The 12,852-nt window shown below is 38.2% G+C and overlaps 1 protein-coding gene across 5 annotated transcripts in view; it reads left to right on the plus strand.

Moving 5' to 3' along the window:
- Window positions 1-11,301, plus strand: part of ksr1b (kinase suppressor of ras 1b) — a 67,670-nt gene extending 56,369 nt beyond the window's left edge. For all 5 annotated transcript variants that reach the window (XM_031746659.2, XM_039597985.1, XM_039597987.1 and 2 more), the window contains 14 exons: window positions 129-212; window positions 312-373; window positions 1,695-1,807; window positions 1,964-2,138; window positions 3,705-3,759; window positions 6,153-6,207; window positions 7,206-7,457; window positions 7,574-7,770; window positions 7,973-8,069; window positions 8,384-8,517; window positions 8,609-8,740; window positions 9,154-9,289; window positions 10,818-10,948; window positions 11,081-11,301. In XM_031746659.2, coding sequence (XP_031602519.1) covers window positions 129-212; window positions 312-373; window positions 1,695-1,807; window positions 1,964-2,138; window positions 3,705-3,759; window positions 6,153-6,207; window positions 7,206-7,457; window positions 7,574-7,770; window positions 7,973-8,069; window positions 8,384-8,517; window positions 8,609-8,740; window positions 9,154-9,289; window positions 10,818-10,948; window positions 11,081-11,099 — 1,642 coding nt within the window. In that variant the 3' untranslated portion in view covers window positions 11,100-11,301. The remainder of the gene's footprint in view (window positions 1-128; window positions 213-311; window positions 374-1,694; window positions 1,808-1,963; window positions 2,139-3,704; window positions 3,760-6,152; window positions 6,208-7,205; window positions 7,458-7,573; window positions 7,771-7,972; window positions 8,070-8,383; window positions 8,518-8,608; window positions 8,741-9,153; window positions 9,290-10,817; window positions 10,949-11,080) is intronic.
- The last annotated feature ends 1,551 nt before the right edge of the window (window positions 11,302-12,852 follow it).

The following is a 12,852-nucleotide window of genomic DNA, read 5'->3' on the forward strand; positions in this document are numbered from 1 at the left end:
TACATTTAGATGTATAGTCACAAAATTTAAGACTAGGGATTTACTCATCATCTATTATCATCTGACTCATTTCTTAAATATATTTCTCAATATATTTGTCATCTTTGTTCTCTTTCTCTCTTTTGCAGGTTTTCGACTAAGTCCTGGCTCTCCAAGACATGTCAAGTTTGTTCTAAGAGCATGATGTTTGGTGTCAAGTGTAAACACTGCAAGTAAGAACTGTGAAGATAACATCAGGCACTCTGTCAGACTGCAGTACAACTTGTCATGACTTCTTTGATGTACTATTTAGTGTATTCTTCTCTTCACAGGTTAAAGTGCCATAACAAGTGTACCAAAGATGCACCTTCATGTCGGATATCGTTTGCTACGTGTAAGCAACATTAAAATAATTTAGTGGTGTGTGACTTTACTGGTCTAGTCGACAAAGACTACACTAGAGATCTCCTGGTTAGACTGGCCAGAGATTGGAACGGGCTAATTTCCAGCATTAGTGGCCCTGACCAGTGACCGGTTGGTTCACTTATGTTCACTTACTAGCTGGTCCATTTCATGCATGTGGAACACATGCACAGTATTGCAGGGAAATAGTAATGCATTTACTCACAGCCGTATTGCATATCAGTATGGAAAGTCCTGACTGTGATGAAACCGTTATCCAGACCTCAGAAATGGGTGGGGCTGTAGCTCAGGAGGTAGAGCAGGTCATCTGTTAACCATCTGTTAATCAGAAGGTTGGTGGTTCTGTCCCTGTATAGTCCAGTCTACATTCCAAATATCATTGGGCAAGATACTAATCCCAAGTTGCTCTCTGATACAGTCAGCCGAGTGTAAATGTGTGTGAATGTTAGACTGAAAGCACTTGTGTAAAAAAAAAAAAAAAAAAAAAAAAAAAAAAAAAGTACATGTATGAATGGGTCAGTGAGGCAAGCTGTATAATTGCTTTACGTGCTGGGATAGAGTAGAATAGTGCTAAATAAGAGCCAGTGCACTTAAATTTAGTTACCTACAAACCAGCAGTCCTTGATCATTTGCTCAATTCTATAAGCAAAAGATCAAAGTAGTTATAAGGAACATTATGGAGAGTAAAATTTGAATTTGTAAACATACTGGGATTACCATTGATTTGTTATATAACTCTATTGAAATGTGGGGTTTTTTGGTAAGGGAAAATATGTCAGATAAAGGTGGGTGTACAGTTTTTTTTTTCAGTTCTATAAGTGGGAAAATATCCTACAACTTGTAGTTTTAGGAAAATTGTTATGAAAATTATATTTTTCTTTGTGGTCAGTTGTAGTTCTTAGAAATCAGTAATAAAGGGTATGCCAGGTCACAACTGGTGCCAGTCTACACTACAACATGGACCTCGGAAGGAGATACAAAACCAGCCTGCTGTCTCTACACCTTGGGAAATAAGGGAAGATGAGGGCACATGACAGTACTTAGTAATGTTTGTACACAAATCATCCAGGTGATTCAAGTCTAGTGATTACTGGCAACAATGCTATTAATGTTGTAATGGACTCCCATTAGCTTTGACAGTTACACTAGTAGCATATTAGGAAGGATATTATAATGGGCAGTATAGTATCAGCAGGAATTTAACATGTTGGGACCTTTTTATTTTACTTGAGGAATTGTAAAGTTTTGAAAATATTTCAAGCTCAAAGCTTGTATTTTTGTCTGACCGGTAGTGCCAAGGATGCGTAGGGCAGAATCGGTACCATCAGACATCAACAATCGGATTGATCACACAGCCGAAGTCTCACTGCAGTTTGGCACCTTACCAAAGGCACTAACCAAAAGGGTAAGTGCAGCTTTCTAATATATGTTATATCTTGTTCAGGTCTGCTGTAGCTCTTTCTATCCTTCAATACTGAAATGGAGAAGAGTGTTGAGATTAGTGTGCAAGAAATAAATAGTGTGAAATAATTGAAATAATGGACTCCTTGTGTGTTTGGAGGACCCTGTCCCCAGTATTAACCAACTGGAATCCAGCAGTAACCCGTCATCAGCCACCTCTTCCACACCTTCCTCTCCAGCACATTTCCAGCAGAGTAACCCTCCAAGCGTAAGTGCCACCCCCCCACCTAACCCATCACCACAGAGCTCCTGGGACAACCGCTTCAACTTCCCAGGTATGCAACGTAATAAAGACAGCATTGTTTCACTCTTTGAAAGAATATATTTAACTTTAAATTCAATTAAATATTAAAGTTGTAGAAATTACATCTTTAAAAAAATGAGAAATGCGTTTTTGTGGAAAAAAAGGCCTCATGTGTTGTCAGCAAGACTTTGTTGAGATGTGGGACTAGGGGAATGTTTACAGCCCTGTGAGTCTTAAGAGATTGAAAAAAACATGACAGCTGGACATCTCTAATTTATGAAGATGTTTCAATTCTCATCCAAGAGGCTTCTTCAGTTGTAAGAAAATGCTGGAGAATTCCAGGTATACCTTAGACTGCACCTTTTGTGTTTAAAAACTGAAGAAGCTTCTTGGATGGGGAACTACCATGACTCAATGACTGAGAACCTACACAGAGAACCCTCTGAGGGTTTATGATCTAATGAAATCAGTTACTGTAGTAAAATAGTTTTTCAACACATGGAACTGAAAGCTGATTAATATTCAACAGCAAAGTGTTTTCAATAGGTGAGTGCGTCTGGGCTGAATCAGACTGGTTTAGAACCTGGACTTTTTTACTGTAGGGATGGATGGATAGATACATTTTACTAATTTCTGCTTGATCAGTTGATAATAATGAGCCTGCATTTCAGATCTCATTTATAACTGGTTTTTTACCCCTAAGCTGTAAAAGGCTGATGGGCTGTTGTCGTCACCCTGCCAGGTGAGCAGACGGACAGTGTGAATGTGAAAACTAAAGAATGATACGAAGTTTCAAATTGTTACCCTAGTCACTGTCACTGAACATGACCTCAAGATCAAGGTCAGAGGTCAAATTTTCTGAAAATCTTTTCAATGCGATAACTTAAGAACGAGGGAACATAGGATTTTGAAATTCATACCATAGGTGTATCTACTAAAAATCTTGGACAAGTTCAAATCTCAGTGACCTCAACCTCAAAGTCAAGGTCAGAACTCAAGTTTTCTGAAAAGTCTTGTGAATGCGATAATTCAAGAAAGAAATCATCTATGATTTTCAAATTGGTATCTTGTCTGTCTGTGGTACTCTTTTTATAGCTAGTCAAATTATAGTCTGCCATTAATTGTCAGTAACCAGGCTATAGTTGCACTATAATTGTCCCCAATTTTTTAAAATATGTTGCTGACATTAAACTCAAAATGCATATATAATTAAAAAAATTTAATAAGTTATTCCAAATAAGTTGAAAATAATATGAAAATCAGTGTAATCTGTTTTTATGTAGATTTTTGAAAATAACCAACTTTTATTTTAAAACTGGGTTGTATGGCAAAAACCAGTTTTTTATGTTTAAAACTGTCAAGTGAATGATTCATGATCTGTCTTTGAACCATTCAAAGAATTGTTGTAAAGTGTTTTATTGTCAAACTGGATAAAACATTTTTTAAATGGTCAAACGTGATAGTTTGACAGCTTCAAACTATGTTGAATTTAACATCCTTTGTCCTCTTGTCATATACTGGAAGTATCCAAGCATCAATTTTGAATGATAAGTAGTTTTGTAATAGTGCAGTGCTCTCAAGCTGAATTTTCCAACAGATGTTCCTGCCTGCACATACAGCGCTCAGCATTCTGGCAGTCACAATGAGTCTGGGTAAGAGAATACAACATTCATGTACCGAACCAATGATGCACTTTTATTTCATTTATATACTTACTATCAGGAGTTCAAGTCAGATTTGGTAGGAATTCTAACAGTAGCAGTGCTTTACCAAACAGTCCACATTCAAAGTACACTTTCTAAATTACTTTAAAGTTCACAAATGGCTCTTTCAAACTGTATATTACCATTTAACATTTGTACATGTATAGTTTGATATTTCTCCTTTCGCTTTTCTTTCTCCTCCACCACCACTGCTCTCTTCTTCCTTATTTCCACCTCATCCTCTTCCTCCTTACCTCAAGCGTCATCTCTTGAACAGAAGCCTCTAACACATGAAAGCTTACGTGTACATAAACATACTTATCTTTCCCCAATATTGTCACAATTGCTTATTGTCACAAGATTAGACATGTGACCCTCCCCTTTCCAGACAGTTTACTATGAACTGTGTGAACAACAGCTGATAGTTTGATCGAAGTGTTTGATCCACTAAAAAGAAAGTTTAACTAACACAAGTTAGCAGCACCTAACACCAGCAAAAATGGCAGGACTAACTGGCAGAAAATTTGAGGATATCTTCAACAACTCACCATCTGTCATTAAACAGAGGTGAGTTTCAATGACATTGACTTGCATCTGACTCTTTTGCAAAGTTTTACAGCCTTCCTCCTCTTTTTTATATCGTCACACTGAGTCACTCTCTTTATCCACCAGACCAATGCAAAACTTTAAGATTTCTTTTTAGAAGTATTGTTAGATTGACCTGTATTTCATTGTGGTTTTTCTTTTAAACTCTTTAAAATATCCAGTATTGTACAGAGCACACAGTGTATATAAATAGTATTTATGGTGATATTCAAAATTTTGGTGATTATTGTTATGTAAACTTTAAAACTGAAAAAAATGTTAGTTTTTTCATAGTTTTGATAACATCAAAGATAACATGAGTTGGAAACAAATCTACCATGGCATTTGAGTTTCTGCTGATATTACATCCTAATAAAATGCCAACTACCATTAATTTTGGTTTTAGGAAACTCCATTCCTGGGTCTGCCTCCTTGCAGGAGAATAAAGTAGAATTTTACATGACATTTTTCTAGCTTTGGGGCACTTTACACTGTAAGCCATTTGTTCAAATATGTCACGGTCAGCAGGAGCTGACTGTACGAGAGAGTGAAAAGGAGGACCCAGGTGCGGACACAGAAGGAGACGGAGCGGAGCCTTGAATAAAAAACGAGCAGTTTTATTCAGGCTGGTAGATATGAACAGAGCCGAAAACAAGAACGACACCTAAACTGGAACCCATACTGGGAAACATGATAACTGTGAAAACTAAGATTACTATGAGTTCTATGATTTACTATGATGACTAAGACTGCTATGACAACTATGACTAGACGTGGAAACACAGATGTTCTGACAAAGAGAATGGAACACAGAGACTAAATACACACAAGGGGTGATCAGGGGAAGTGGAATGACATGGGGAAACGGTTGACACAAATGAACATAACGACACCACAGGGGAAGTGTAAAACTAAGCACATTGAACGAGGAAACACCAGACCTTCAAAATACAACAGGAAACACAGACGTAGACATGACAGCACCAACTAGACAACATGAAATATGCTGACATGAAATACATGGCAGACTACATAGAGGAGACCAGAACAGACTTACAAAAGAGGACATAGATCACAGGTGTCGAACTCCAGGCCTTGAGTGCCAGTGTCCTGCGGGTTTTAGATGTGTCCTTGATCCAACACAGCTGATTTAGATGGCTAAACGACCTCCTCAACATGTCTTGAAGTCCTCCAGAGGCCTGGTAATGAACTAATCATTTGATTCAGGTGTGTTGAAACAAGGTGATATCTAAAACCTGTAGGACACCGGCCCTCGAGGCCTGGAGTTCAACACCCCTGACATAGATGGACCTAAACTAGAATAGACTCAACTAAAATCTAACTAATAATGCAACACCAGAACTACACATATATTTATAAGAAAATACAAATTTACCAAAAAACACTCAAAATGCTCTGTCAGAGACCCAGCCCCCGACAATATAGTTCTTTATGCTATGCATTTTAGGCTTTATTTCACATCCACATTGACAGAAAATTTAGAATGGCCAGTATTTTTGGATTGTGGGAGCACCTGGGTAAAACCCACACATGCAAACTGCATAAAAAAGGGTCCAGGAGGGTTTGGAAAAACAGTTTTGCTGCCCAAAACAATGCAGGGAAATGGAAAAAGGAGAAAGAGAAGCTGTTTTGGCAGCCAATAGCCCTCAGCAAGTTTCCAAGTTTGGTTATTCTAAGAATGAAAAAAAATTGTTACAAATTTTGGTGATTTTTTTTGTTAATTTCTTTGGTTTCAGGGTGTCACTGATGGTGATTACTGAGACACAAGTAACAGCCTCAGAACAGGGACTGGTGAGTAATAGAATCTTCATACAGTGAATTAAATTAAAAAGATGAAGGGAAAGGGTGTGATTTGCTGGTTTATCTCCATTACATTTATATATTTTACTCATGTCGTTTTCCTTTGGTTTACAGTACTTGCCAATGCACTGTTCCTTTTTTCTGACACTGATATCCATTTGGTAACTTTTCAGCTTCTTTCAAATGTTCCACATTTTGTTATTTTTCAGACTTGTGTTCAAATAGATTCAATTCATTCTTGTCTCACAAATCTACACAATACTTCAGCAAAAGCAAGTTTTTGGGATGCTTTGTTATTCAGATATTCAGACCATGTATTTAGTACTTTGTTAGAGACCCAGCCTTGTGTTTTCTCATTAATTATCCTATAGCCTTAACTCATTTTCATCACACCAGAGCTCCTGTATTGAACATTTCGATTAAGCAGTACTTTTTTTGGTGGAAAAATTAAATGATGTGTTGGCTATATTAACATCAGACCTTTTAACATCAGAGATCAGGAGCTTTTTTCCCCTCGCAGAACTGCTTCAGATCCAGCTGATTCATACAACATCCGGTGTGACTGTCTATATGAGGTTATTTCACAGTATCTCCATTGGATTGAGGTCTAGCCTGTAAAGGATTTGCTGGGATGTTTACTTGGGTTTATTATGTTTCTTTAACTTAAGCTGATTTCCTGCCTGCCATTATCTTTGAAGATATTGGTAAACATTTCCTCTTAATGACGATGAGCTTTCCAGGCTAAAAGGGAGCAAAGCAGCATACCAGTGGAGCAATCTTTTCATACTCTTCATACTGATGCATGTTCTTTATTCCATCAAATATTTCCTCCAGCAACCACCAGAATTGTCTAACTATCCAAAATACTTTTGGTCTGAATGGAGAATTACAAGACTGCAATACCATTTGTATACCAAGTGCTGATATTTCCAGTAAAAAACAAAGTGTTTAACATCAGTGTTCACTTTCATTCTTCTCTTATGTTACAGGAAGAGGAAGGAGAGGAACATTACCCAGCTATGGATAAAGAAGGAGCTGACCAGACTGACACAAAAAAGAGTTATTCCAAGGAAGAGTATGATGAGGACGGTCTGGATGATCTGCCCTCTTCTATATGCCGCCGTCAGGCTGCAGGCCGTTCTGGGGTCCCCATCTCTCGTAAGGTCAGCCAGACCAGCGTCTACCTCCAGGAGTGGGACATCCCGTATGAGCAACTACAGCTGGGAGAGCTTATTGGAAAGGTGAAAGCAGATTTGTATCATAGAATTATTAAATCTTGTTTAAAAAATGAAAAGAAAAAACATTATTATTAATTTAAATTGAACTTTTCGTTCCTGTGCTCTGGCTTTATGTCCAGGGTCGCTGGGGTAAGGTGCATAAAGGTCGCTGGCATGGTGAGGTGGCCATTCGCCTTCTAGAGATTGATGGCAACAATGAGGATCATCTGAAAGTCTTCAAAAAAGAGGTTATGAACTACAGGCAGACCAGGCATGAGAATGTCATCCTGTTCATGGGCGCATGCATGGCTCCTCCTCATCTTGCTATTATCACCAGGTACTGCTGCATGACTGCTCACCTAAACACTGCACTGTCACTGATGCTGGTTTCCCCCCATTTTAAATGCAGTTCCAACCACGAGTGCATATGTGCACTGTTTTATATAAAATTCAATACAAAATGTCGTTTGCTGCTTTTTTTTTACTTTTTGTGATGTGATGTTTAATTTGTAACCATACTGTATTTGTTTCCTCTGCAGTTTCTGTAAGGGTCTGACTCTATATTCTGTTGTAAGAGAAAGAGGTCACCTGCTGGATATAAATAAAACCAGACAGATTGCACAGGAAATCGTTAAGGTAGGTAATACTTATTATTGCATATTGTGTTGGTTGATAAATAAGACGGAATTGTAGCCAAGAAATGCCAAACATATGTACACTATGTAACAAATGTACTATTTTGGAAATATGCTGCACTTCAGCATGTTTTGGTGCTTCCCCTCACCCCCAGTGCCACGATTTGAAAAAGTTTAGTGTCACACATAAAAAAAAAAATCTACACAACAAGGCTTTAAATATATGAACTAAAAATATCTACTGTTGGGTCATCTTCATCTTCTTTTTGTGAATGTAGGCGTATCTTTTGTTCAGAAAATCTTTGTTTGTTGCAGGGAATGGGTTATCTTCATGCCAAAGGCATCATTCACAAAGATCTGAAGTCCAAGAATGTGTTCTATGACACAAACAAGGTGGTGATTACAGACTTTGGCCTGTTTGGAATGTCTGGTGTGGTACAAGAAGGCAGGTAAGAGTGAAAGAAACTGCATCTAGGGAATGAATTTATGGTGAGCCATGTTTTTTCTCCTAATTATTCTTCTGTGTGTTTGTGTGTTTAGAAGAAAGAATGTGCTACGGATACCACAGGGCTGGATCTGCTACCTGGCTCCAGAAATTGTTCGAAAATTGAGCCCAGAGGTTGATGAGGACCAGCTGCCTTTCTCCAAAGCTGCTGACATTTATGCTTTTGGGTATTGACTAGTGCCATTTATACTAGAAACTATTAAGGTCACATGGAAACTATAGTTTATATTAAGCAGTTCTGCCTTTTAATTTTTTTTAGGTGCTTAACCTTCATTTTGTTATAATTTTATGTTAGCATGTTTTTGTGTTTTCTGTGGTACGTAACAGTTGTTTAATTGTTTAGTTTTCTCAAAATTAAAGGATTTTTACTGTTGCCAGCTAACATAATAAAATAGTTTTTGTGGAACCATAAATTCAGCTATTTAGACATGCTGTGCAACTTTCAGCTGGAACTACACACAGATTTTGAAACCTTTGTTTCCATTTTATTCATACTCCATTTTGCATATTTGAGTAGCACATGATGTAAGAATGAATGTAAAAGAATGTAGTACATGAAAGGATCTTGTGTCATTTCCAGCACAATCTGGTATGAGCTGCAGATGCGAGACTGGCCCATTACCAACCAGCCTGTGGAAACTATAATCTGGCTAGTGGGTAGTAATGAAGGCATTAAGAATGTGCTGTCAGAGTCCAATCTGGGCAAGGAGGTCACGGTGAGTCTGAAGATCATGTCTACAGAAAAACTGACCCTGTTGTTAACTGTCAACAATTTACAGTATACTTTCTTTGTTCCCGATTTGGGAAATGCTGTTGTTGTAACAGCAGTATTAATAATAATCATAATCGTAAGTATTGCATTTCAACATCAACACAGCACAGCATAATGACATTACTAGTGTTGTAAGAGCGCATGGTAGAAATAAAACACAGAACACATCTTTCCTTGCCACACAGTTGTATTGCAGAGTTGTTCAATGTGATTTATACAGCTTCTGCGCTGGTCTCCCAGTTTAGACTGTTGTTGATGTTACACCCAGCTAGTCAAAGGAGTTTGCAAAGAAAAGCGTCTGGACTTCTTTAACTTAAAGAAGTCCAGACGCTTTTCTTTGCAAACTCCTTTGACTACGATGACCTGGATGACTGAGAACCTTCACAGACTTACACCCAGCTACTTGTACTTCTCCACTACATCAACATCCGGTTCTAGGATACACATGGGCTATGTAGCTGTTCCTTTCACCACTGATCTGGTCTAATTCAGGCCTAGCTGAGTTCAACACCCACAGAGAACAACTCTGAATTATTGCCAGTAAGGCACACCAACAGTTGTACAGAGACCAAATGCCTCATAGCTATGGACCAGACAGCCCTCAGAGAGCACTCCAAGGGATGCAGTCAAAAGCCTTCTCCAAGTCCGCAAAACACATGTAGACTCATTGGGCAAACTCTCGCCTGCCTCCAAATATCTTTAAGAGGATGAAGAGCTGGCAGTGTTCTGCGACCAGGATGAAAGCTTCACTGTTCCTCCTGTATCCTAAGTTTAACTAACAGACAAACTCTTCTTTCCACTACCTTAGCATTGACCTTTCCAGGGAGGCTGAGGAGTGTGATCCCCCGTTCTGGTTCCCAATCCTAAAGATATGAACCACCACCCCAGAACTGTATGCAATGTTTGTAGAGCCGTGTCAACCAAGACAGCCCTACAGCTTCCATAGTCTTTTGGAACTCAGGGAGAACATGTCCGCCAAGGAGTTGTTCCAAGGAGCTGCGGCTGCTAAGATGGCTTTCGTGGTGGTAATCCCTGAACCAGAAGTTGTACACCAGAGGTGATGGGGCCATCAAACTGAAAAAGGAGTCCTATCAGGCTAGATTAGCCTGTAGGACTTCAGAGGAAGCTGATGGGTACCAACAGGCCAAACTAAATGTGGCTCAGGCGGTAGCTAAAGCAGCAGTTCAGGTTTTGGAGGACATTCAAAAAAAAGAAAAGAAAGAAAGCGAAGGCATAAATTTGCAAAATTTCAGTTTCATCACCATGCATCAAATGTTTTCAGTTCTCAACAAATTTTGTTTAAGATTGTCTTGAGATAAGCAAAATCTTCTCTTAAAAGCCATCTTCTGGGTGGCAACATGTGTAAAGTATTAAAGTATTAATATTGATTATATTATTATTATTTTCATATTGATTAAAATTTGATTACCAACCAATCACCATGTTGTATCTGTTACCTACTGTCCCAATAGGAGATCCTGTCTGCCTGCTGGTCCTTTACGGCACATGACAGGCCACCTTTCACCCAGCTAGCAGGCATGCTGGAGAGACTTCCTAAACTCAACCGCAGGCTTTCTCACCCTGGACACTGGAAGACAACAGAGTAAGTGTCATGGAGTGACAGTAAGTTCATAATCTGGATGAACCAACCCACTACACTATATAACATCAACACTGAAAATGTTTACCTCTTTGTTTTAGTCATCGCTCATCAAAATCTACATTTAAATTTCAGAAAAGCTGAAATTCTATGAAGCTAAGAGGAACCATTACACCATCAGTCAACAAAAATGCTGTAAATAGTGTTTTTTAAAGAAATGTGAAAAATGTAAAGCTGGCCTGCTGATGATCAAATGATATATATGTACATATTTAGACTGTTTTTAATGTGACTACTGTTTTATTTTGAGGAAAGAATGAATAATGTATCAAGTAAATGCATTTTTTCTACCTTAACTGGCATTTTAGACGCTTTTTTTGCTTTTTCTTCTGATACGTGATATTGTTTATCACAGTCTGTAATGTATTGCATTTCTCTTGTGTTTCTGCATTTCCCTTCTCCTTTTCTTCTGTCTCCAACTTCCTCTTCTCTGGATGTTGCCTGATTCACCTTGGCCTGTTCCTGTTGTGCCTGATCTCCTGACGGCTTCCTTTGGGTCCTGCAATTCCATCTTTATCTATGATCTTGTTTCCTTATCTTTCTATTTGCTTACTTGTTTTCCAACATTCCTGTCTGTCTCCTGGGTCCACTCCTATTTTGGTTAAGGCCACTGGATAATCATGAATGCCTGAGACGTCACTGCCATCAGCATATCACTAAGTTAGGCAGTGAGAGCTTGTTAAATTGACTGAAAATATGATATGAAAGATGTAGCTCTGACAGATTTCCTATAAGATCGAATATTATGCGCGCACTAGCCAAAATTTGTATTCTAGATGAAAACCAGCAGATGAAACCTTTTAAGTTCTGTCAGGGATGTCACTTCTGCTCACGAGTTTGGAAGCCCTTTCAAAATGTAATTGAAATGAATGAAGATTAAAACATTTGAATTTGATACTTATTGTTCACTGCTATTAGGCAGAACTCTGAATGAGGAAGTGATTTCAGACACCACTGAAGACAGTGACATCATAATAGCTGGGTCTAAAAATGCTTTGCTTTCATCTTTATCTCTTTTCCCTTGATTAACCTGTGTGCCTACTTTCCCCCCACATTTCCAACTCCTAACCTTCAGTGAATGTAAATCTTCTTATATATGTTTAAATGTGATTGTAGGCATAGTCTCATGGCCGTTTGAGTTATCTGCATAGTTAACTAAGTGCTGCTGGTTTCAGCTCTTAGTTAATTTAAAACACAATTTACTCCAAGGGTTCCACCAGAGTTTACTTTCAAAGGGTCAGTTCACCAAAACTGGAAAACATAATATACACACAGTAATTTCTTAAGCTACTTAATAGAAAAAGTGTTGTGCTTATAGGTATACATTGATTAGTATGTATTTATGTCTTCCAGCAAAATGATGCAGTCTCATAAACTAAGAATTAGTCCAATAAAATACATTAGCACATATTTCAGGTTGTGGAAGTCGCCATGTTGCCATGCAATCTTGAGTTGTTGTTTTAGTTTTTTTCCAGTTTGTCCTACAGCAGCCACCAGAGCTACCATTAAGTACTTGAATTGGAAGGGATAAAAAAACTAAATTCAGTTGGCTGCAATCTAGTGACATCTAGTGGAGAGAAACCGACAGCTCTTTGCAGAAACTGCTCCTTTTTTTGGTTTACAAATTTTCTGCACACTGAAGAATATGAATATAAATATAATTTTAGCATTAGCAGTCTGACTCAAACAGTCTTTTGGTCTACCACTGTTCTAATGTGAAATTTCTGCCTCTTTGACTCATAATATATCTCCAAAACTGAAAGTGTTTGCCTACACTGAGTTCGCTTTAGTGCAAAAGGCACCACAGAAGTCATTCACCTATCTACCAAGGTAATAAATATCAGAGA

Source organism: Oreochromis aureus, linkage group 14 (assembly GCF_013358895.1).
Source record: "Oreochromis aureus strain Israel breed Guangdong linkage group 14, ZZ_aureus, whole genome shotgun sequence".
NCBI lineage: Eukaryota > Metazoa > Chordata > Actinopteri > Cichliformes > Cichlidae > Oreochromis > Oreochromis aureus.